The sequence below is a fragment of the Mirounga angustirostris genome, unplaced genomic scaffold, assembly GCF_029215605.1.
Source record: "Mirounga angustirostris isolate CCGP_5_RB_7025 unplaced genomic scaffold, mMirAng1.0.hap1 SCAF_15, whole genome shotgun sequence".
Taxonomy (NCBI): domain Eukaryota; kingdom Metazoa; phylum Chordata; class Mammalia; order Carnivora; family Phocidae; genus Mirounga; species Mirounga angustirostris.
Genome location: NW_026991723.1, coordinates 91244832 through 91267334, shown reverse-complemented (window position 1 = coordinate 91267334; position 22503 = coordinate 91244832). Strand labels below are relative to the sequence as shown.

The following is a 22503-nucleotide window of genomic DNA, read 5'->3' as shown; positions in this document are numbered from 1 at the left end:
GACTTCACCCCAAGGACCATGCCAGCGTGGGAGAGATCTAAAAAGGACGGCACGATTGGGGTCAAGCGTTTCGGAACAAGTGAGCACTTCGAGCAGGCCCTGTGTGGCCCCTGACAGCAGATCACGCTGGGCTGTCGCCCACGCCCCCACGTGCCCCACCCCAAAAGCTGCTGCCAGCCCCCAACACGGTCCCTACAGGGAAGGCGAGGAAAAGACACCATCAGACGCAGAAGACACTGGGCCTCAGGCGTGGGAAAGAGCCTCCAAGGGGGGAGGGCATCTAGGAGGGCTTCCTGTAGGAGGGGGCATCTGGGCATGACATGCAAAGCAGGTGCAGTAACACTGTCACCGTCCCGCCGCGCGGCGCCCACTCGCACTCATCTGTGCCAGGCGCTGACCCAGATTTAGTCATGAATGAAGCGGGTGAGTCGAGACTCTAATTACTTTTCACTTTCCCTGGTCATGCATTATGCATTGACGGTGAGTGGGGGGCAAGAGGAAAACCGCGCAGCACAATTAATTTCAGCTTCAATTGTTCTCCCCCTCCTTGTGCTCCCCCCCACCCCCTGGGGAAGAACCTTTTTTAGCTCGTGTTTCACAAATGCCTTTAAGGATCAAGGAGGTAGCGGGCACCGCAGGACTGGGGGGCACCCAGGCTGCCATCAGACGCTGAACTAAGACCCAGGAGGAGGAGCCGGGCCAGGAACGCGAGGTCCGAGTGACAACAACGTGTACCCCACAGTGGTGGGGGGTGCGGGATGGCGGTCCCTGCTGGCCCGAGGCCACCCGGACCCCGACGGAAGCCTCTCAACCCCAGGCTCCTCACCGCAGCCCGGCTGCCTGCACACTGGCCCTGGGGCGGCCACGGAGGGCCACACACCCACCACATGTGCCCACCGCTGGCGGCCGAGGGGACGCGAAACCCCACCTCTGCGTTCGGCCCAAACTTTCATCCTCCTCCCCAGCACCTCCACCCCAAGGAGCAGGGGCAGCCTCAGGCAGTGCAGACATCTCCCCGAGACACCCTGGTGGGGGCCGGTCTCGCCACCCGACCTTGCGGAAACCAAGGCCCTTGCCCCAAACCGCCCCCTACCAGGTGCTCGCTGTGGCCTCTGGGGCGCAGCCCCTTCCATCTCCACAGACACTCTGCACTGGGGCAGCTGGAGCTTCGGGGGGCTGGAGGTGCCTTGCCCAAGGAACAGAGGCCCTGTGAGTGCCAGCCCCAGCTCCCCACCAGGCAGCCCCCCCCCCCCAGAGGAGGGCTTCAGTGCTCCCTTTCAGGACCACGTCCACCTGTCGGGCTCACAGTGACACGAAGGGGGGCCCCCGAGCCCCATCCTGCCGCCGCCAGGGTGCTGGGACACCAGGCACTGCCGCCTAGGGGTGGCGGGGACCCGAGCCAGGGGAGCCCTGGAGGAGGCTGCATGCGTGGAGAGTGGCCAGAGCAGGAAGCTGGCAGGTGAAGAGGCAGTGCGGGTGGGAACCAGAGGCAGAAGCCACCCTGGCTCCTGAGGACCGAGGGGTGTCCCGTGTGGCGGCAGGAGGAGCAGGGCGGACAGAAGGAAAGCCAAGCCAGGAGGCAGTGAGGACTTCATCCTGCAGCACTGGGGAACCACAGAAGGTGGTGCACTGGGGGAGTGCAGACTGGGGTAGGGGGTGGGGAGACACCCCCAGGCTGAGCCCAGAGCCCCGGATCCAGCCCCACCCCCAATGTCCTGCTGGGAACCCAGAGGCAGGAAGCCAAGGGCTCTACTTCCCACCTTGGAGAGAAATCTGGGCCCTGTGGCGGATGCCCAGGGTTGGGGTTTTTGTGGAGAAACCTCCGGTTTCCCCCACCCTGCGGCTGCTGAGTCAGGAGCACAGGGGTGGGACCCGAATCACAGACCCTTCCAGCAGCATGGGCAGGGAGCCAAGTCCGCTGGCCCCAAGCCTTGCCAAGCGCCTACTGCACACCAGCTGGATCCTAGCTGAGTGAACCAGCTCCTGGCCCCTTGCCACGGCAGCAGCCCCTCCCAGGACCATAAGCCACACCATCCTCACTCCTCAGCGCTGGGAGGGACCCACTTGGAGCTGGGGAAACTAGGGCCCAGGGCACACGAAGGTGGACTTGTCCCCGTTTGGCCCAATCCCTGCCTGGGGTATGGAGCAGATGGGGGGATGTCAGGGACCCTCTGAGGACAGGGACACCCAGCTCAGGCCTGGGGATCAGCTTCAAGGGGACGGAGTCCCAGTGGAATCAGACTCTAGGGACAAGAGGGCAGAGGCCAGGTGGGCACACCAGGCAGAGGGCACCTGCACAAAGGCTCAGAGGTGGGAACGCACAGGGCACGGCCCTGCCGGGAACCCCTAGAGGCTCCGCTCTGCCCGTGGGGACCCCCAAAGGAGACTGGTAGGCCTGGGGTGAGAGCTGCTTGGGCATGCCCAGCCCACCCCACCCTGGTGGGGCCAGGAGGCCCGGCAAAGGGCCGGAGGGCACTGCAGGCAGGAGGGCAGAGGGCAAGAGGGCGGGGGGACGTCACATCTGCTGACCAAGCCCCCGCCCCCACCGCCTTCGGGGAGAAATGCTCTTTCCCACAGTTACGAAAGATCCTCTTTGCTTGAAGAAGAAGGGGAACCCAGAATCATTCTAGTCCAGGGCTCAGTGTTCACTCACTTAAGTGGGGGGCTGGTCCCCAGAGAGCCAGGGGTCCCTCCCTGACAGAGCCCACCCACCTGGACACCCACCCCTACCCAGGACCCAGGGAGAGGCCCGTGGGGACTGGACGGGAAAACGTAACCCCCCAGTCCATGCCAAGGCCACACGTGGCAACAGGTCTCAGTTCCTGACCCTGGAGATTCCTGGTTCCCAGGACGGTTCTGGAGCCAGCTGCCCTGAAACCACCCCTCCCAGGGGAGCAGAACTTTCACATCCTCCCCACACCACCCCGCCCAACAGAGCACTCCCACCTCCAGGCGCCTCTGGGTGCTGACGGGCAATCCCTCTCGTGTCCCAGCACCAGAGCAAGAAACCGGGCAGATGAGGACACTGAGGTTCAGAGGGGCCCCCAGCCACCACCCTCCCTGCTCCCAGGCAAGAACTGAAGGTCTGGCTCTACTTAGGTTCACCTCCACTTCCACCCCCAAGCAAGTGTCATCACCCCACTTCCCAGACAACAAAGTCCAGGCTCCAAGAGGGAGGTTGGCCCAGGCCACACAGCTGTGAAGGCCTGAGTACGAGCCCAGCCGCCCCAGCACCCCCGAGCCCCCCAGCCCACACGGCTTCCTAGGCTACGAAGAGGAGCCCCTCCGCCCTGTGATAACAAGCAGCCCCACCGGCCAGATGCCCCCCCCCATACGCCACCTCCCAAGGGCGGGGTGGGGAGAAATCCCGTAAGCTCTGGGCCTCTCCAGGGAGGAGGTGGCCCCCACCCACCTCAGCTGCGGGATTCGGTTTCCTGGCCTGTAATCAAGGGATTACCCACAGTCCCGGGGCCCACACGTGCACACATGCACCACCCACATCACTCACACTGCGGGATTCGGGCAGGACTACGGCGGCCTGCTGTGCTCCCCGAGCCAGCCAGGGCAGGAAGGGCCAGGAGGGAGGCCGGGCAGGTTCGTCCCCCAGTGCTGTCCACTACCTCCTAGGGCCCGAAGCCCCATTCTCACCAGGCTGGCCTGAGCGCGGCTGAGGCCGCCCGTGTCAGCCCGGGAGACCACACCTGGCGTCCTGCAGGAAACGGGGGCCCGCAGCCTGTACCTGGAGCCCACCCAGCACCTCCAGGATGGCAGAGGGTCCCAGGTACCAGTGGGGCTCGGCAGGATGGGTTCAGGATCAATGGGTGCTTGGCCTCTGCCATTACCACCAATGACGGACAAACGGACACAAAGCGGGCCCCGCCAGTGCAGAGGGGGGCGGGCCAGGCCCAGACGCCCTCACCAAGTCTGCGTCCTTCCTCAGTCCTTGGGAGCCCTCCTGACCCGCTGAGCCCGGAGCTGCCATCCAGACCCACCTGTCCACGCTCCAGCCATCGGCCATCCAGCATGCAGCAGGCACTGTAAGTCCTGGCAGGGTGGGCCTGTCCGTATCCCATGTCCCCATCCAGGTAAGCAGCTCCCCGACATCCAAGCCACCTGGGCCTTCCATCCTGACCCTGTGTACAGCCCACGGCGGGTCCTGGATAAACCCTGCCCCCACCCCATTCTGCCCAGCCCCTCCCCACTGAAGGCCTGGAACGGGCAGCACAGGGCAAAGTCCCATGCTGCCACCTGTGGGAACTTGGCAGCAGTATTCCGGCTTTCTGTGCCTCAGTTTCCTCATCTATGAAAGACAGGGAGAGGGCGTGGCACTGGCCACCCCGCACCCCAAGCTGTGTGACCTTGAAGAGCTGCCTGGCCTCCCTGAGCCCAAGCCTCGTCTGTACACGGAGTGCCGTGGTTTTGGCACAGGCCGCAGTGGGCACCTGGTGGACTGCAGCAAGCTCGTCCCGCACCCGACACCACCCGAGCCTGGGAGCACCAGGCGTCTGGTGCTTTCTCCAGCCTGCTCTCACAGTTCGGGACCCCAATCCACCAAATGCTGGCATGCTGCCTAGCTCTGCTCACACAGGCAAAGTCCCCAAGACCCCTCACCCTGGGCTGGGCCAGGAGCCCTTAGGGAGTCGTCCCCTAACCTGGGGTCTCCACGTGCCCCACAGCCAGCAGCACCCATCACGGGAAGACCCCAGCTGGCCAGCCGCTCCAACGACCCCCGCCCTGGGGGTGGGCTTTGCTGACCCCACAGCACGGCCCGTCTCTCAGGGGGTTGGCCCAGGGCCCTTGGTGCACGTGGTCTGAACAAGACCAAGTCCAGCCCTGCTCTCGACACACCCTGTCCAGCAGGTCCAAGGCAGGAACACTGCACATTTATCTACCCACATGGCCACAGCCCACCCCACCTGGCACATACACCTATACCAGTCACCCTTTCTTCTCTGTCACGCCACCCCAAGCCTCAGCCTCCAGCTGAGAACCAGGGAGGGGTGTGAGGAAACCGAGTCATGCACCAAGACGCACCCACTACCAACACCCCCTCCCCCACCGTGGCTGGTCCCAGAGGATGAAAAGGGGCCACTGCAGAACTATATGGTGAGAGGGTGAGTTCCCTGTGACCAAGTGAGTGCAAGCCAAGCTGCCGAATCCCCCCTAGAGTCACATATACTCATCTTCTCTGAGGCCCCAGGCCTGGTCCAGGAAGCCGGGTGGAGACTGGAGGGCGGGGGCCTATCTGACCCAGAGTTACTAAAAAGAGCCAACGGGGAAGTAAAAATAGGAAATAAAAATAAAATTGCTCCAGCCAGCCCTGGTTGTTTGTGTAGGAAACAAGGCATCTACCGCCCCACAAGGCGGGCTCAGCACCGGGCCCCTCCCAGATGAGGAATGTCTCCCCCAGCCTCCAGCTGCCAAGACCTCAACTACACACCCAAGCCTCAAAGAGGAATCCTGAGGATCTGGTTCAAATCCGAGCTCTGCCATCAACCAGCCAGGTGACCCTGGGCGAGGAGCTGAGCCTCCCCCCATCAATGGGGTACAAACCCAGCCCCTGGGTACAGAGGGAGGGAGGGAGGGGTGCCACACCACGGTCCACACAAGGCTCCTGGTACCCCCACATGCCTCTCTGGCAGGTTCCCCCAGACATGTTCCCCTCTGCCAGTGCCCCATCTGCACGCTCGCTCTGCTACCCAAGGTGGGCAATCAGAAAATAAAAGCACCAGACTAGAGTGAGAGACAGGATCTGGCTCCTGGCTTGCCCCAGCTCACCATGCGGCAATCAGACCTGAACTTCCTCATGGAACAATCAGAGGAAGCCTTCCTTCCTATCCTTTCCTGTTGGGCCTGTCCAGGATTGGCACTAGGCTCATTCATACTAAAGTGTGCATGACTGACCCTGGCTTCAGGTCTGGCTCGTTCTCCAGGGTGTAGAACTGCGCAGAAGAGTGAGCTGATCCTGGAGCTGAGACACCCAGCCAGAGAGCAAGGAAGGCCCATGTGGGCCCAAGCATGTATGCCATCCCCTCCTACCCTCTGCCGCATGAGGACCCTCCACTGCTGGCCCCGTTCCGTAAGGCACCTGCTGGGTCAGCATTCAACCTGGGCCTGGAGCAGTGGGCGGGTTGTGGGCGGGCCCCAGCAGCCCCCTGTGCTAGTTCAGAGTGCCCCTGTCACCCCAAGAGCCCTCACAGGCCACCCCTCGATCTGACACAGCCCCCTCCCGGGGGAACTCAAGTGGGCTAGGGGGGTTGGCCAGGGAAGTCTGGGGGTGACATAACCAGCCTGACCCAGCACCAGTTGGCCCCAAACCACCCTCCCCATAACAGCCCACTGTCTCCCTAGAACACACATCGGCTCCCAGCCCTCTCCATCCTCTGGCCCTCACGAGAAAACCCCAGTTCCTCATGTAACTCACCTACCCACTAGCCCCTGCTGCTTTCTTAGCACTGCCTGGTTCAGACCCGCCCAGGCCCCCCGCGGCACACCCGTCTGCATGGCCCGCCCCCGGCGCACGCCCGTCTGCACAGCCCCCCACTGCGCACGCCCGCCTGAACGGCCCCCAGCGCACGCCCGTCTTTACGCCCCCCCCAACACACGCCCGTCTGCACGGCTCCCCCCCGGCGCACGCCCGTCTGCACGGCCCCCCCTGTGCACACCCGTCTGCACGCCCCCCCAGCGCACACCCATCTGCACGGCCCCCCCGGCACACGCCCGTCTGCATGCCCCCCCCCCACGCACACCCGTCCGCACGGCCCCCCAGCGCACCCGTCTGCACGGTCCGCTCCGCCCTCACTGAGAAAGGCAGCCCATGAGAGGGCAGGACCATCTGCACCCTGGACATGACTATGCTGGCCAGCAAGAGTGGGGGACCGAGGACACACAGAACACACACTCGTGCACACACACACCCAGGCTTGCACGCTCACACAGGCTCACACACACACCCACTCACACACTCATACAGTGCACCCTGGCCCCAGACAGGAGGGAGGCCGCCAGGTCCCTCTGCCCCGTGTGCATCTGGCTCCAAGTCCCTGGGGAGAGTCAGGGGAGGGCAGGAGTGGGGGAGCGCATGGAGCAGTGGGCCACAGGCCCAGCACCCTCCAGCCGACAGACCCTCAGAACCTGCCAGAAAGCATGAGGTGGGGCTCCCCGTGGCCGGGAGCCAAGGACAAGAGGTAGGCCCTGGGCCCCTTGACCTCCAGGTCCTGGGGCCAAGCTTGACGTCAGAGACCCGAGCAGCCCACCTGCCACAGGCACAGAGGCCGCCGACCCGGGTCACAGGGTGCAGTCCCGGGTTCCGGCAGGTGGGGGCCACCACGCACCAGGCGGCCAGGGGGATGACAGTGATGACCACAGTCCCCTGGTTCTGTGAAACTGGGGGGTGGGAGAAGGGGACACCAAGAGGTGAGAGTCAGCAGGGCAGGGAGGCCCAGGTCCAGGGCAGGCCATCTCCTCACTGGGGGTCCCTGAGACACCCCCACAAGGCCTGATCACTACCCCGAGGCCATGATCTGCCTGCCCCCCACATCTTCCCCCACCGGGCTGGACAGAGCACAGGGCCTGGCCTCGGGGCTGGACTGGAGTGGTGGCCGAGGGGGTGAGGGGCACTGGCTGCCCCTCTGATAACAAGCTCTGCAGCTTATCAGCCGCGTCCAGGCCCCTCCCCCGTCCCATCGCTACCCAGTGCAGGAGACACAGTGCCCACAGGCAGATAAGGCTCAGGACTGGGCTGCAGGCCGGGAGGCTGGGCTCGCTGCTGCGGGCAGACGCACGCGGGGAGCACGCCTCTCCCAAGACCTGCAGCCAGCAAAGGCACCGGGAGACGTGACCTTGCCCAGTGACCCTGGGCCTGGCCAGAGGGACTAGGCATCCCTAGTCCCTGAGTGGGGGGGGGCAGTCAACCTGGAAGCAGAGCTGCCACGGGCCTGCAGCTGGGAGGACTCAGATCACGCCCTGACGCCAGGCGGCCCTCTGAATGCCGCAGCATGCTCTCTTTGTGAACTGCATCCCACCGCAGCCAGAAAGAAGTCGGCAGGAATCGAGTGCCTGGGGGGGGGCAGGGGGGGGGGTTCCAGGCCGAGGGCCATGCCTGCACACTTGCCCACCCTCCTAGGCCAAGGAGGGAGGCCCAGAGAGGCCCTACACATCCCAGGCCGCTCCCCATGTCCCGCAATCCGCAGGCACCCCAGAGCCACTATGAACCCTGTTTGCAGGTGTGGACACTGAGCTGGGACCCAGACCAGCCCGTTCGGCCAAGGCACATGCTCGGCACCACCCGGCTGCCTGGGCACAGGTGGCAGGAGCCCAGCACAGGCCTCCCGTGTCTCAGGTGCCTGGGGCCGGCCCTCCCAGCATGCACCAGACAGGTGCCCAGCGAGGAGCGTACTGGGCGCAGGGGGTGGGGGGAGCCGGTCTCCAGCCTGACGATCTAGGACAGGCCACACCCCAGCTGTGTCCCCCAGTGCAGGGCCAGGGGTGGAAGGAACTTCTTCCAACGGCTGCCAAACACATCTTCCCACAGACCGTCCAAGAGCTGGGGGCAGAGGGCACAGGGGGATGAAGCCACAGGAGCCCGGCCAGAGCCGAAGGATGTCCCGCACTCCCCCGCGCCCCACGGCAGGGATGGGGTCCCCCTCCTCCTCAGGGTGCGGGGGGCTGCCACCTGCCGCAGCCCTGCAGCCACAGCCGCATCAGGCCGAGGGGCACCGCTCTCCCCCCAGGGAGCCCCAGGCCGGCAGTCCCCACCACAAAGAGCAGTGCCGAGAAATGAAGGGGGGGTCCTGCCTCCAAAGTCCGGCTCCAACACCACCCCATCTGCACAGCCTAGAAGGATCCCACTGACGGGGCGGGGGCCCTGACCTGCTTCCACCTCTGCTCTCCGTGGGGCCGGAGGGGTGACCTCCTCCCGCTGCCAGGCTTTCCTGCCTCCCCCGCCGCCCGGTACCGCACATCCCAGCCCTGACCTCTCCCTGCACTCCAGCCCCGCACAGCTGCCAGACCTCTCCCGGGGGGTGTCAGAACGCATCCCACACTGAAGTCCCGATCACCCCCAGACCTGCCCCTCTACAGCGCTCTGCGTTGGGTAAAAGGCTCACCATTCTTCCAGGCACTGAGGCCACAAGCCACGTCCACCTGGCTACCACCCCCCACCCTGCCCTCCGGCCCCGCTTCTGACACAGCAGCAATAACAGCTCCAAGCTCCTGGAGACAGAAGACCCAGGGCCTCCTCCAGGCCCCCTGATTCCAGCTCTCCCCTCAGCGGCTCGGCTCTCCCACATAGGCAGATTCGAGGAGCTCTGCTCTGGGGTGGCCCCTGACAAAACAAAACTAACACACAGGTCTGAACGTACAGACACTGACTCCTCCCAGACAAACTCCTATGCATCCCTCAGGACCCAATTCGGAGGGCCCAACCCACCAAACACCAGGGCAAGCTGATAACACTCCTACGCCCTGCCTGCCTTCAGTACGCCTTCCTACCACCACACTCACACCGTCTCCCACCGCCGGAGTGAGAGCAGGGATGACATCAGACCAGCCAACCTCAGCTCCACACTCACTACGTGTGACCTGCCCCGAAATGCCATCAGCGCCACTTTGCACATAAGAAACCCGAGGCCCAGAAAGGTTTTAAAGATCTGGCCCAAGGTGACCCACTCAATTGGCAGCACTGAGTCCATCTCTGTTCTCTGACCCCAAACCCCTCTCACCCCCTTGGGGGGTGGGCCTCACTCAACTCTGCCACCCCAGCAGAGCCAGATGCCAGTCAGACAGACGGATGGATGAACAACAAACAGGCAGGCGAGATGTTTGCTCTGGACCTCTTGGTCAGGCCTTGATCCCCGCCACCCCCTGCCGACCCAGTTTCAACAAGACATGCTTAGCGGCAGAAGAAGGAACCAGGCCCTGACACGGGTGGTCCTTTGGGGCTGAGCGTCCTTCCCCATATGCATCTGGGCATCTGGGTCCAAGGGCAAGCCAGCATCTCTCCAGCACCAGGGGGCAGCTGCAGCTAAGGTAAGCAGAGCGGGGGTGGGCAGGGGGCCTGCCCCGTGGGCAGGAATGCATGGCGCTGCAGGCTCCCTCGAGGGCACCAGGGGACCCTCCAGGTCAGGATCCTGGCCCATCGTCCCAGACTCTCCCTGCTCTCCCTGCTGCACTTCCAGGAATCAGCACCAGGCTGCACACCACAAGACTCCCTTCCCTTGGAAGGCCGGCAGACCCCCAGGAGAGTGATTCTGCACAGGGGTAATAGTTTTAAAAGCCAACTTGGCGAGGGGTAGGCTCCCCCCTACGGGCCCTCTGAAGTGCAGAGAGCAGGGGAGGCATCTGCAGGGCGCACTAATTCAATCAACAAACATTTCGCAAGCCGGGGCAGCGCCTGGCACCGTGGCTTCAGCTGCAAACAAGACCTAGGAGCCACCCCACGGCGGAGGAGGGGTGGCCTGCAGCCTCAGGGACCCGAGGGGGACAGAGCCACCCCCTGGCAGCCACGCCTGCCAGGGGTCCTGGCTGGGAGCAGCCTCACGGCCGCACTTCCACCTCACCCCCCAGCTCCTCCAACCTCCTTCCTTCCACTTCACCAACGCAGAAACCGAGATAAAGAGGGAGGAAGTAACATGCTCCAAGGCGCAGAGTTCCCGTGGCAGAGCCGCAATGGGACAGTCAGGGGGCCCGAAGCGGGCCACCGCTCCCCCAGGCCCGTAGTCTGGAGGGGAAGGCTCCCTGGGGTCCCAGCCTCGGGGCCAGGCGGGCCCAGCCAGCCAGGAGGGCTGGAGCCCTGACCTTGTGCCCCCGCAGACAGAAAAAGGAAGAGGGAGGCCCCAGCTGCCCTCCCCGCAGTCCCTGCCCCTCCATGTGGGCCCAGGAAGGCCAAAGCCGGCACTGCCCTGCCCCAGGGGTCACGGCCTAGCACCCAATGCCTACGGTCCCCACCTCCCAGCCCTCCTCCTGACCTTGGTCCTGGGCAGAAAGTCCAGCAGCAGGGGTGGGGTGGGGACGGTTCCCCCACCTCCCGTGGACTCTGGCCTCATCAGTTTTTTCCTCAGTGCAGGGAGGGGACAGCCCAGGGCTCACAAAGGAGGCCCCTGGGCAAATGACACCTAGCTGCCACCAAGAAAGGGGCAGGGGCCGCAGCAGGGGGCACCGTAGGGATGGATGGAGGATATGGGGACAGAGAGGCAGGGTGAAGAAAGGACCCCCCGGCTGCTCCACCCAGAGAGGGACCCAGCAATGGCCACTCACCCCAGGAACCCGAGTTCTAAGCGAGTCTAACAGGTGGTGGGCCAGTATGGATCATACTCCAGACCAGCACGTGTCAGGGCCTAGGAAATAGAAGGGACATCAGGCCACCAGCTCAGAGCAGCTGCCAACAGCCAGAATAGGGTCTGCCAGGTCAGAGCCAGGCCCACCGCTACCCTTAACCCCTCACAGGGTTAATCATTCCCAGACCAGCTGACTACACACATCACCACCACCACCACCCGCCGATGCTCACATGCTTCCTCACCAGCACAGACCTATTAACCGAGCCAGCAAGGGGCAAGCCACGGTAGCCTGGCCACGCAGTTAGATTCTTCTACAATCCTCCAGGGAGGACCCCTACCAATTTCCACATGGGCATTCCCCTCCATATCCTTGGCTGGGGCCAGAAATCCCTGGGGAGGGTCCACCCATTCTCTCTACCTTGATTCCCTTTCCACAGCCCACCCAACAAACTCCTATTCATGCCTCAAAACCTAACTGCAACAACACCTCTCCTGTGAAGCCTCCCCAGGCAGCTTACAGGGGAGGAAACTGAAGGCCAGACAAGTGAGTCTGCCAACCCAGGGCCACACTGATTCCAACTCAGAGCCGGCCCTCAGTCCTCACTCCGGGCAGCCGCTCAGCAACAAGCTGTGAACACTGGAAGGCAAGGAAGAACAAGTGGTGTTTGATGAAGCAGGAGAGGCTCCAGGGCCACGTGACATGGAGCAGAGGCCTGGCCTCCACGCTAGGGGCAATGGAAAACCATGGAGAATTCCAGGCAGGGGAGGTCAGAGCCCAAGGAGAGAGGAAGCTGGCTTGACCTTGGGTGGTCAAGGTCCCCACTGCCGCCTACAATGCCCGGCCCCCATTCATAAGGTTCATGATTTCCCCATTACAAGCTACTTGCCCCGAAATGTTTTACCCTAACACTCCCAGTTCAGACCCAGAGCTAGGCCCAGCCAGAGTGACCCCATGCCCCAGCCCGGCCAGCTCAGAGCCTGTGGCCTCCTAGCACATAGGCACCTCACCCCCAGCCCAGGGCCTGTCCCCCTCAACCCAGGGAGGGCACAGAGCCATTTCCTGAGAAGCTGGTCCCCAGCTGTGACACCCCAATCAGACAGCCACCAGCTTACAGGAACCAGGCCAAGGTACCAGGAGGGAAGGGCAGAGACCTCTGGCAGCCAGAGAACCTCAGGGAAACCGAGCCCAGGAAAGCAGGTGCCTGCCCAGGCATGCAGTGAGCTGGTCAGAGAGCACACCTGGGCCGCCCACCCCCCCCACCCTGGGCTGCACGTCCACACGGAAGCGGCTCTTCTGCCCCGCACCCAAGCAGGGCAAGACAAGGGGGCCCCAGAGACGCCCCCCACCCAGAGCTCAACTGTCCAAACCTCTCCCAAGAGCAGCAACAACAGTCTCTGCTGAGAGCACCCCAAAGCCGCTCTGCACAAAACCAAGCCCCAGGGGAGGGCACAGTATGCATCACCTGTCTCCAGGAAGGACCCCCACCTCGGCCTGGACCCCAGGGCTCGCCTTCTGGGCCTTCACCAGTCAGAGCACCTTAGGCATGTCTTTCGACCTCCCTGAGCCTGAAGCCTTCATCCCAAAACTGTGGCCCAAACAGCCGCGCTCGTGGGCCTGTGCACATAGCGAGCTCAGCCTGGGGACAGCTCAGTACATGGCTCCCGCTGTGGCCAACACAGTCACCTTGAAGTCACTGACCAGTGCCACCCAATGCCCGGCCCCGCCTCTGAGGGGCAAACGACGAGCCAAGGGGGTCCTCTGGACACAAGGCCTGGGTTCACTGCAGAGCGGGGACTGGGCCACCCCTGCAGCCCCTTGCTGGGGCACTGGGTGCATCCTCCACAGGGTGGGTATCCAGCTGCCACTGACAGCCAGTCGTGGGGTCTCCTCCGTCCCAGTCCCCAATCAGCCAAGCACGGCCTGGAGCTGGGCGCTGCACGACCACACACCCTTGAAATGCGCCCTGCCCCCAGGAAACCCCGGAACCGAGGGAGGCAGGAGGGCGGCCCGCACACGAGGAGCGCACCAGGGCCGAACACCTGCTCCACCAGGATGGCTCACAGCCCCCCAGCCCCACATGTGCCAAAGCCGCACGGGTCCCCACAGGGCAGCCCAATTACCCCGTGGGAGGCACGAGGACACAGCAAGGCGAAGGGCCAGTGGATCTGGCAGCGTGCCTTCAGCCCCGGCCCCTGGCACCGAGCCCAAGCTGCACCCACCGCCCCGAACCGCACACTAGACACAAACCAGCTCTGGCTGGGGAAAACAAGCAGGCCCCCAGAAGGACACGGCTAAGGACACCACCTTAGAGCCGATGCCACAGACAGTGAAGAGGGGAGAGAGGGGGTCGCAGGCCCCCCGGGCGCCTCCTCCAGAGAGCTCTGGACAGGCGGTCGTCCATCGGGAGCCCGTGAGCGTGGCGACTCTGGCCACCTGGGCTGTCACTGCCTGACCTCTGCCCGGGGCCGGTGGACACTTAAGCTAAATTGGTCAATTATGGGATACTTAGATCCCTCCCCGGGGCTTCCCAGCCTCCCTCGGTTCTGGGCCGCAGCACCAGGAAGCCTGTTGAATCAGTAACCTCATTACAGCCGGGAGGCCACACCCGGGGCCGGCTTTGAACTCCACAGGGTTTATCCACTGCGCCGGAGGATTTACACACCGCCTGGCTCAGGCCCAACTCACACTCCCCTTCCCTCCCCTCCCCTCCCCTCCACACTGGAGGCTCCCTCTCCTGAGACCCATCACCACCGGCCCTGTGCCCCAAACACAGCAGGGAAACTGAGACATGGAGGGAAACTGCTGCTCAGATGGGTCCACGGAGGTGCAGGGAGGCCAGGCTCTGGGTCACCCCAGAAGCAGGGTCTCAGACCAAGAGTTCCCCTTTTTGTCCCCAGCCCCAGCTAGCAGAGCTTGGAGACACCTATCTCAGGAACTCGGAGCCTAGGGCCAACTGAGAATGTCTCAGGGGGGACGACCCCAAGTTAATGCTTCACACCGAAGCCCTGTGGTTCCAGCCCCAAGGCCAGTCCCAACATGGCCCTGGGGTCCCTGCCCCGACCCCAGGACGCCCAGCCTCCCTGCCCACCATGGACAGCCTGCCCCCCCAACTTGATCGGGTGCCCTGGGTCTAGGACCCATCTTCCTAGACCTGGGCTTGAGCCCCTTTGATACTCTTTTGTCATCTTTCCCAGAGCCCCGCTAGCACCCCAGGCCCTGGAATATCTCAGCTAACGTGGGGACAGGCGCAGAGGCTGGACAGCATCTCCCCCCAAGGACAGGCCAAGGGCTCGAGGGCCAGGAAGGGAGAAGGGGACAGGAGGAGAGCCAGGGGTGCGGCAGGAAAGGACTCCTCTCCCAGCCCCATGATCAGGGATGGTAGAGACCCGCAGTCTGGCCCCGGGGCCTGGCCTGACCGCCCCCCCCACCAACCCCACGGAGGTCGCTGCACTGAGTGGCCCAGCCAGGGCAAGGTCAGCAGCCCACACAGCAACACCTACCAAGTTGGGTTCCAGGCCCACCTGGGACCCCTCCTCCCTCCAGCTCCTGCCTGCCTCCAGCCCACCCACTGCAAAGAGCTGGCGGCCTAATCGCCACTACGACGCCACCCCACCCACGGCCCCCCAGGGCCCCAGGCCCCCACACCCCTGACCTGCACCCCAGGCTCTCACCTGGACATACGGTACCCTGCCTCACATCCTGCCTCCTTTCACACGCACCACCTCTCCCAACGACAGCCACGCGGGCCTGGGGGCCGGGTCTCTGGGCCCCTGGGCCTCTGTCTCTGCCGTCCCTGCCCCCGGAGGACCCCTCCCCCCACCACCTGTGGCAACCCTGCCTCCCCTCCAGAGCCTACGACAGAACCAGCTCCAACTGGAAGGTTCGCCAGCCCTCCCCTCCTCAGACCCAAATCCGTGGGGTGGCAGGACCAGGCCAGCACCCAGCAGCTATATACCACAGTCCAGCCAGCAGGCCTGGGTCCTCCTAAGGAAGAGCTCGTCAAGGCTGGGAAGGCCAGGCATGTGCACCTGTGCCTACACTCGCGAGAGTGTGTGCAGATGTGCACGTGTGTGTACACATGGGTTTGTGCGTGTTAACGTGCGTGGACATGTGGGTTCGTGTGTGCACATGCGCACGTGTGTGTGTGTGTGTGTGTTGGGAATGATGATCACAGAGACAAGCCCCGCCCTGCCCTGGGGACCTGGCGTAGCCATTCTAGCCCAGCCACCTGCCCCCTAGTTACCTCAGGAATTTGCTGCCAGACAGCTCAGTCCTGGCTGGGGGGAGGAGGTGCGCACCAGGCCGCAGGGGTCCTCGGGCTGTGCCTCTGACTCCTGACCCAACCCATGGCTTTCCAGCCCATCAGCAGCCCCCCGCCCCCACCAAAGACAACCCTGGATGAGGATCAGGGGTCTCCACTCCCCGGAGGGCCTTCAGTGGGTAAAAGCGGACCTTTTGCAGAAGGGACATAGTGAAGCTTCAACCCTCCACCGAGTCCTACAGAACAGAACACTCATTTACCCACGGGCCCAAGATCCATAACAGAGCTCCTAAGGAGCCAGGACAGGGCACAGATCCAGGCCCCGGGAGGCAAGTGGCTTCTGACAATGCCACCTGAGAGTCAAGAGGCCTGGGGGAAACAGCACTCCCATCCTGGGGGACAGTTCTGACCCACAGGCTCAGCAAAGGCCGTGACGGGCCTCACAGAAGGGCTCACTGAGCCTGCCTCCGTGAAGCCTCCATGAGGTCTTCAAAATCAAGTCCCAAGTCCACAGCAGGTGCCCAAAGACTGCAGCCATCAGCATCCTCCAAAGGGGCAGAGCAGAGCCTGGAACAAGTTGGGAGGGACAAAGGGGTGGGCCAGGGCCACAAGGGTCCGTCTGGATTCCGAAGACGAGGAAATCAGGCCCCCGGAGGCCACCCAGGGGCACAGAGACATGGAGACACAGGGACGCGGGTCTCGGGGACAAGAGGACACACAGACCCAGGGATGCGTAACCAGCACCTCCGGGTAGGGCACCAGGCAGGGCCCGACGGCAGGGGCCAGAGCTTGGTGTGGCCAGCGCTGTCTGAGAGGGAGAGAGTGAGTGGGCACGCACCCACCCTTCCCCTGCATCAGCCACGCCGATTTCATTTAGCAGCTTTCTGCCCCATTTCGCGCTCACTCAGCTGCCAAGCACCACAGCTGCTTTGTAAGTCCAGGGGGCAACGCCCCTGTCTGTGAGGCGCGGGGGCACGACTGCGGAAGGGGGTGCAAGCGAGTCCCTTGCCCCACCCGCCTGCCCTGGGCCTCAAGGAGAGGCCTTGCAGAGTACAGGCTGGGCAGGGGTGGGGGCACCCAGCCGAGGGGCCACATCAGTGCTCGCTCAACTCAGAGGCTGGGGGCACCCTCCCTTCCGCGTCTGCGGCTCGCACTTGAGAGCCCAGGCCACCCGCTCCACTTCGGGGTCCGGGGCGGTCCTGCACATCAGACCTGGGCCGCGCCCTGACCCGGGCAGGAGGAACAGGGAGGCCTCGGCCACAGGCCTCACCTTCGAAGAGGGGCCATCAGAACAAACGGGCTGCCTTCCCCAGCACCCAGCAGGAGCCAACACCAGCGTCCATTCTATGAGACACGCAGGCAGGCCACACGCCTGGGCAGCAAGAAGAGAACTGGGCGCCCAGCATGGGACCACCAGCCCAGCAAGAGAACACAGCCCTCCACGCAGGTGCTGCTCCTCGTGCTCACCCCAGGGGTGGCTGGGTCGTTCCAGAGAGAGCGGGTGGGGGGGGAGAGCAAGTGACAAAGGGGCTTGACTGGGAGGGGAGGGAGGGGAGGGAGGAGGCTGGAACGGAGTCTCCCAGAACATAAATGTTGCCGGCAGGGCAGTGCAGGGGAGGGGCTGGACGGGAGTGACTAGCCCTCTCCCCCACCCTTCCACAGCATCCCTCAAATCAATCCGCTCAATGAGCATGAGGACAAAGGTCTCGAAGGTGATTCCCCAAATGGGTACCAGCAGCACCAGCCACCCAGGCTCTGAGTCCGTACACCCAGAGTCCCGAGGGCCTGGACCCCTGCCCCACCCCTAGAGCCACCAATGGCCAGTTCCCACGGGAATGGACACCCCAAAGCCCTGGCCACCAAGGCCCACTACAAAACACAAAAAAGCCAAACTTCGACAAACTTGAAGCCAGTGGAGAAGGGATGGAGGAGCAGGTCTTGGCTTACAAAGCCTCAGCCGGATGACAGGGCCCGGCCTGGGCCAGCTCTGCAGCCCCGGCTCCGTGTCCAGTGGAGAGCAGCTGAGCTGGCCCAGGAGCCTCTTCTCCCAGAGGATGGGCCTCACTCGCCACTCGAGCCCACAGCCCTGAAACACACCAATGGTGCAAAGAGCCCACGCCACCCAAGAAAATGGAACTGTGCAGGTGGCTCCCGTGGGCGCTGGGCATTTAAGGCTTTCGCCACGCCACCCTCTGTGAGCCAAAGTCTGTGCCACCTGGAATCACCCCGGAGCCACTCTCCTGATCCCAGGGCCCTGGGCATGCACACGCAGCCCCTCCCGGGCAGGGGACCCACCCCTGATCCCCCATCCTGGGCCTGCACAATTCCACAGCCACCCCCTCCTCCTTTCCCAGGAGAGGACACAGAGGGGGTGAAGTGGAGGCCAGAGAAAGCAGGCAGAGGGCCTCCTGGAGGAGGCGCAGTTCCCGCAGGCCCTGAAGGACAGACACAGCTGGAAGCACCCCGGGAACTCTCCAGCAGCCGCCCCTGGGTGAGCAGGGCTGCCGGCTCAACTCTGCCTAACCCTAGCTCCCAGCCGCCGGCCCTCCCCACACGGCCCTTCCCGGGGCCAGCTCATTCCACCCACGTCTGGGCAGAGGGGTCCGTCTACACGGCGGGCCCAGGCAGGGCAGCTTGAACCAGGCAAGCACACAGGCTGCAAGGCCTCGGCCACGGGCAGGCTGCAGTAAGGGCTGTTTTTCTCGCCCTGACACTTCTCCTGTCAACAAACAGAGCCCCCTCCGGAGTTTACCAAAACAAACGCCCCAACAGTCGGCAGTGCCCAGGCCTAGACAGAACTGCCTCAGCAGGCCGGACTCCAAGCCCAGACTCCAAGCCCGGCCTCCCCAGAGTCATGTGACCCTGTTATTTCGGGAGGCCCCGGAATGCGCTCTATTTTGGGTCCCTCGGGGCTCTGATGTTACCAGAAGCCCCTCACCAGGGATCCAAGCTCACTCAGGTCCCCGAGAGCCCCCCAAAGGATGGCCAGTGGGCCTATCACTCTGCTACTGTCCGCCCCTTCCCCCCAGGCCAGTGAGCGACTGCCAGCCCAGCAGGGTCTGGCCAGGCCTGAGACCTTTGGGCCTCCCTTGCAGGCCCGGCCTTCTAGCCCCACCACCCAGGTGGGTTCCAATGCAGGCCTCCCCCACGGGTGTGGAGGGCACTGGGGAGCAGGGGCAGGAAGCAGGGGCTGCCTTGGGCCACCTACTCAGCCCCCAGATCGATATCTTGGGCTCGTCCCTGCCCCTCACCAGGTAGTTCAGTGGGCAGCAGCCAGGAGACTCCCAGGTGGGTGAGGGCAAGTGCCCAGACCCACCAAGCCCTAAGGCAGTGGGTGCTGGGGGAGGAGGCCCTCTCTCTGCCCAAGGCCCCGCGAGTGCAAGAGGCGGGCGGTGAGGCCTTCCCAGCAGTGCCAGGGCTGGCCTGGGTTGCCAGCCGGGCCCTGGACAAGTGAGCGGGCCTTCCAACACTCACCCCCATGAGGGATTAGGCTGTGTTTACAAAAGAGCTTGGGCAAGTAGCTGCTTAATCGGACCTTCAACTCCACTGCACTTCAGAGCTCGTCACAAGCTCAGAAAAAAATAAAATGTCATCAGAGCCCAGGACTCTCCACTCAAGCCACCAGCCTGGGGGAGGAAAAGCCTCTGAGTCTCTGAGGGACCCATCCGGGATCCTGGGGCACTGGCTCAGAGGCAGGACCTCTCCTTTCCATGGGGCCTCCAGCACCGCCAACCTGCAGCCCGGGCCCTTCCTGTGCCAGTAGTCCTGCCCCCAGTACCCAGCCAGGGCCCTGCCATGTCGGGGGTGGGGAGCAAAGACAGAGCGGAGCATTCTTGATCCAGAAGGCATCCTCTGGGAGAGCCTAGCTCTGTGTGCCTGTGTGCATATGAGTGTGCAAAGCCTCAGTGGGGGAAAAGGAGAAACAACTTAGCTTTCTTTTCTCTTCCACACACACTGGCACCCACAGACTGGGGGCTCAAATCCACAATCTACCACTTTGCATCCTGATACCTCAGCTTCTCCTAGCCAGTTTTCTCATCTGCAAAATGGGCGTGAGTGCCCACCCGTGGAGGCTTTGGGGAGGACCAGACTCCTGCAAGGAGGGCACTCAGCTTGGCACCTTTGGAAGTCTTCATCTTACAAAATCAGAGAGGGGGTCTTCCTAGATCACACAAACCTAAGAAACCTTGTTCTCAGTCTCCCTGCAGCACCCTGGTTTGTGAGTGGGCTGCCGGGTGTCTGAGGGTGCTCAGATCCTCACCCTGACCCCTGGGGGGGTGGAAGGCAGCTCCACGCTGGCTCACCTCCACCTCCCAATCTCGGCAAACGTCCCTGCAGCTGTGCTGGGTTCTGACCGCCAACCTGGCCGCCAAACTGCACCCTAGGCTGCAGGGGGGTGGGCAGGCAGGAGAGGAGACTGACCTAGGGGTTTCATTCATAATCAGCTGTTTTAATTTCCATTCAGCACAGATCCTTCACCCAGCCTGACAGCCTGGCTGCCGGCCCCACCACCAAATTAATATCCTTCCCGGCGCTCCTTCATAAAGTCTCCTCACCCCCGCCCCCCTCCCCTGCCTCTCACTGGCTCCCAAACCCTAGGGAGGGCAGCGGCTGGGGGCGCCTGGCCAAGCCCCTTCCTCCTCCTACGTGGGTCGGGGCCTGGAGTCGGGGGGCAGTCTGGGGCAGGGAAGCTCCTGGGCAGGATGGCACTAGGAGGACCGGAAAACTGAGCCTCCGCGCCTCTGGGTGTCCTTCCCCCAAGCGCAGGGCCAGCCCCCCCCCCCGAGAACGCCCCGCACAACACACGGGTGCGCCGGAGTGAGGGGCCCCGTTTCTGGGATGGGGCCTTCCTGGGTCTGATGTTCCCGGTGTCACGGCCCCGGGGCGACCCTAACCACCCGCGCCCGGGCTGCTCTGGGGGAGGAGGGGTCCCGCGCGTTGCAGGGCCGGCGGCCTGCTGGCCTCGGCAGCCCGGGCGGCGGCGCACAGGCCGTCTTGGGGCCAGGGCGGCCGCAGGCTGGGAGCGCACAAGTTGCTCCGCCCGCCCCGGCCCGGCCCCTGCGCAGCCCGGCGGGAGCTGCGCGCCCGGGGCCGCAGGCGGACCGGCGTAGCCGAGGAGGGGGTGGGGAGCCGGGGGGGACCCCCGTCCGCAGCCGACCGCCGCCCCCGCCCCCGCCCCGCCGGCCGCTCCCGCCCCGCGCCCGCGCCCCCCGCCCCGGCCGGCCCGGGAAAAGTTGCCCGGCCGCCCGCCCCGGGCCGGCGCCCCAACTCGGCGAGGGCCGCGCGGGGGGCCCGGGGCCGACCGAGCCGGGCCGGGCGCCCCGCGCGCCGGGAACGCGCCCCGCCGCCCCGCCGGCCCGGCCCGCGAGCACTCACCGAGCGGCAGGAAATGTTTGGTGTCCATGTCGGCGGCGACCGCGGCCGGCGGCGGGACGGCGGGGCGAGCGCGGCGGCCCCCGGCGCGGCCGGCCGGGCCCGGGCGGCGGGAGCCGGCGGCGGCGGGGCGGCGGCGGCGCGCGGAGGCCGCGGCGCGGCGAGTTGTTGCAAAAGTCGCCCAACAATGTAAACTACTTGCGCTGCGCGCCGCCGCCGCGCGCCCGCGCCCGCGCCGCCGCCGCGCGCGCCCGCGCCCGCGCCGCTCCGACCGCGGCGGCGCCGGCGGGGGGGCGGCGGGGGGCCCGCGACGGGCGCGGACTCGGCGCAGCGCCGCCGCCGCCGCCCGCTCGGCCCGGCCGCCCCGCCCGGCGCGCGCCCCCCCCGCCCCCGCGCGAGCGCGCGCCGGAGCGCGAGCGCGGAACGGGCGCCGCGCAAACTTGCGAGTTGGCCTCGGCCGCGCTTCCCGGGAGCCGCGCGGGGGCGGCGGGGGAGGGGCGGGCGCGGGGTTCCCTCCCCGCTCTCCCCAGCCCCCCGCGCGGAGGGGGAGGCGGGCGGGCGGCGGCGTCCTGCGAGGCCGGGCCATTGTCTGGGCGGCCACACAAAGCGGCCGGCCGCGCCGCGCGCCGCCCCCGCCCGCCGCCACGTGGGGAAACTGAGGCCCGCGGTGGCCTGGGCTCGCGCGGCGGGCACGGGCTAGACCTCCGCCAGCGAGCCCTCTAGTTTCTGGACACGTCCCCCGGCCGCCCCCCACTTTCACGCCCAGGGGAAGCCGCTGTCGCCGGGCACCCTCTGCCCTGCCCCGCGGCCGGCCCCATCGGTCAGCCCAGAGGGGCGAGCTAGGGCGGGGGCGAGGGGGCGGGTCTCGAGCTCCCAGCACGCTGGCCCCGCCGACTCGGGACCTCTCTTTAGCAGCATCGGGCTGGGGAGGAGCTGCCGTGAGTTGGGTGCTGACTTTGGGGGCCGGTGGCTACTTCTCTGCCCTGACTTTTAAATTCCTGATTTGTTTGTTTAAAAACAAAGGGAAGCAGCTGGCCCCGGGACCACTGGGCCGCAGGAGTTGGGGTTCATGAGTTACCTGCGTGGGGAGAGCCTCGCTGAGCACATGTAGCCCGGGGGCGCCCCCTCCCCACCAGCCCCCATGAACCTGGTGCTCTGCTGCACCCATCTTTAGCGCGGAGACCCAGGCTCCAGGTGGTGGAGGGGCTTAGCAAAGTCACACTGGCTGCACATGGTGCTCCTGGGGCAGAGGGGCGCTGATGTAGAGGGAGGTGAAGACTGAATGTGGATGGCCTTAATGCCCAGAGACCAAGGCCCTTGACAAGGAAGGGAGTCCTACTGCCTGGCTGCCACCTGTGTGACCCTGGGTAAGCCTTGCCCCCCATGTGGGCTTCACTTTCCCCTCTGAGAAATGGGGAATAGCAGGACCCACCTCCCACCTGATAGCCAGGAGCTAGATCTCAGGAGGGCCACTGTGACCTGTCCTGGGGGATGCTGTCATTCCACTTGGGGCAGGACCATGGGTGTGCGGGGGGCGGCAGGAACAAGCCCTGGTTGGAGAGCTACCCTCACGCCACCCCCAGCCAGCA

At 65.0% G+C, this 22503-nt stretch overlaps 1 protein-coding gene across 1 annotated transcript in view; it reads right to left on the bottom strand.

Annotated features, from left to right (window-relative positions):
- The window catches only part of RXRA (retinoid X receptor alpha), a 99225-nt gene extending 78152 nt beyond the window's left edge, over nucleotides 1-21073 (bottom strand). Inside the window, exon 1 of the mRNA XM_064579606.1 lies at nucleotides 20918-21073. Coding sequence (XP_064435676.1) covers nucleotides 20918-20945 — 28 coding nt within the window. The 5' untranslated portion in view covers nucleotides 20946-21073. The remainder of the gene's footprint in view (nucleotides 1-20917) is intronic.
- Nucleotides 21074-22503: the final 1430 nt, after the last annotated feature.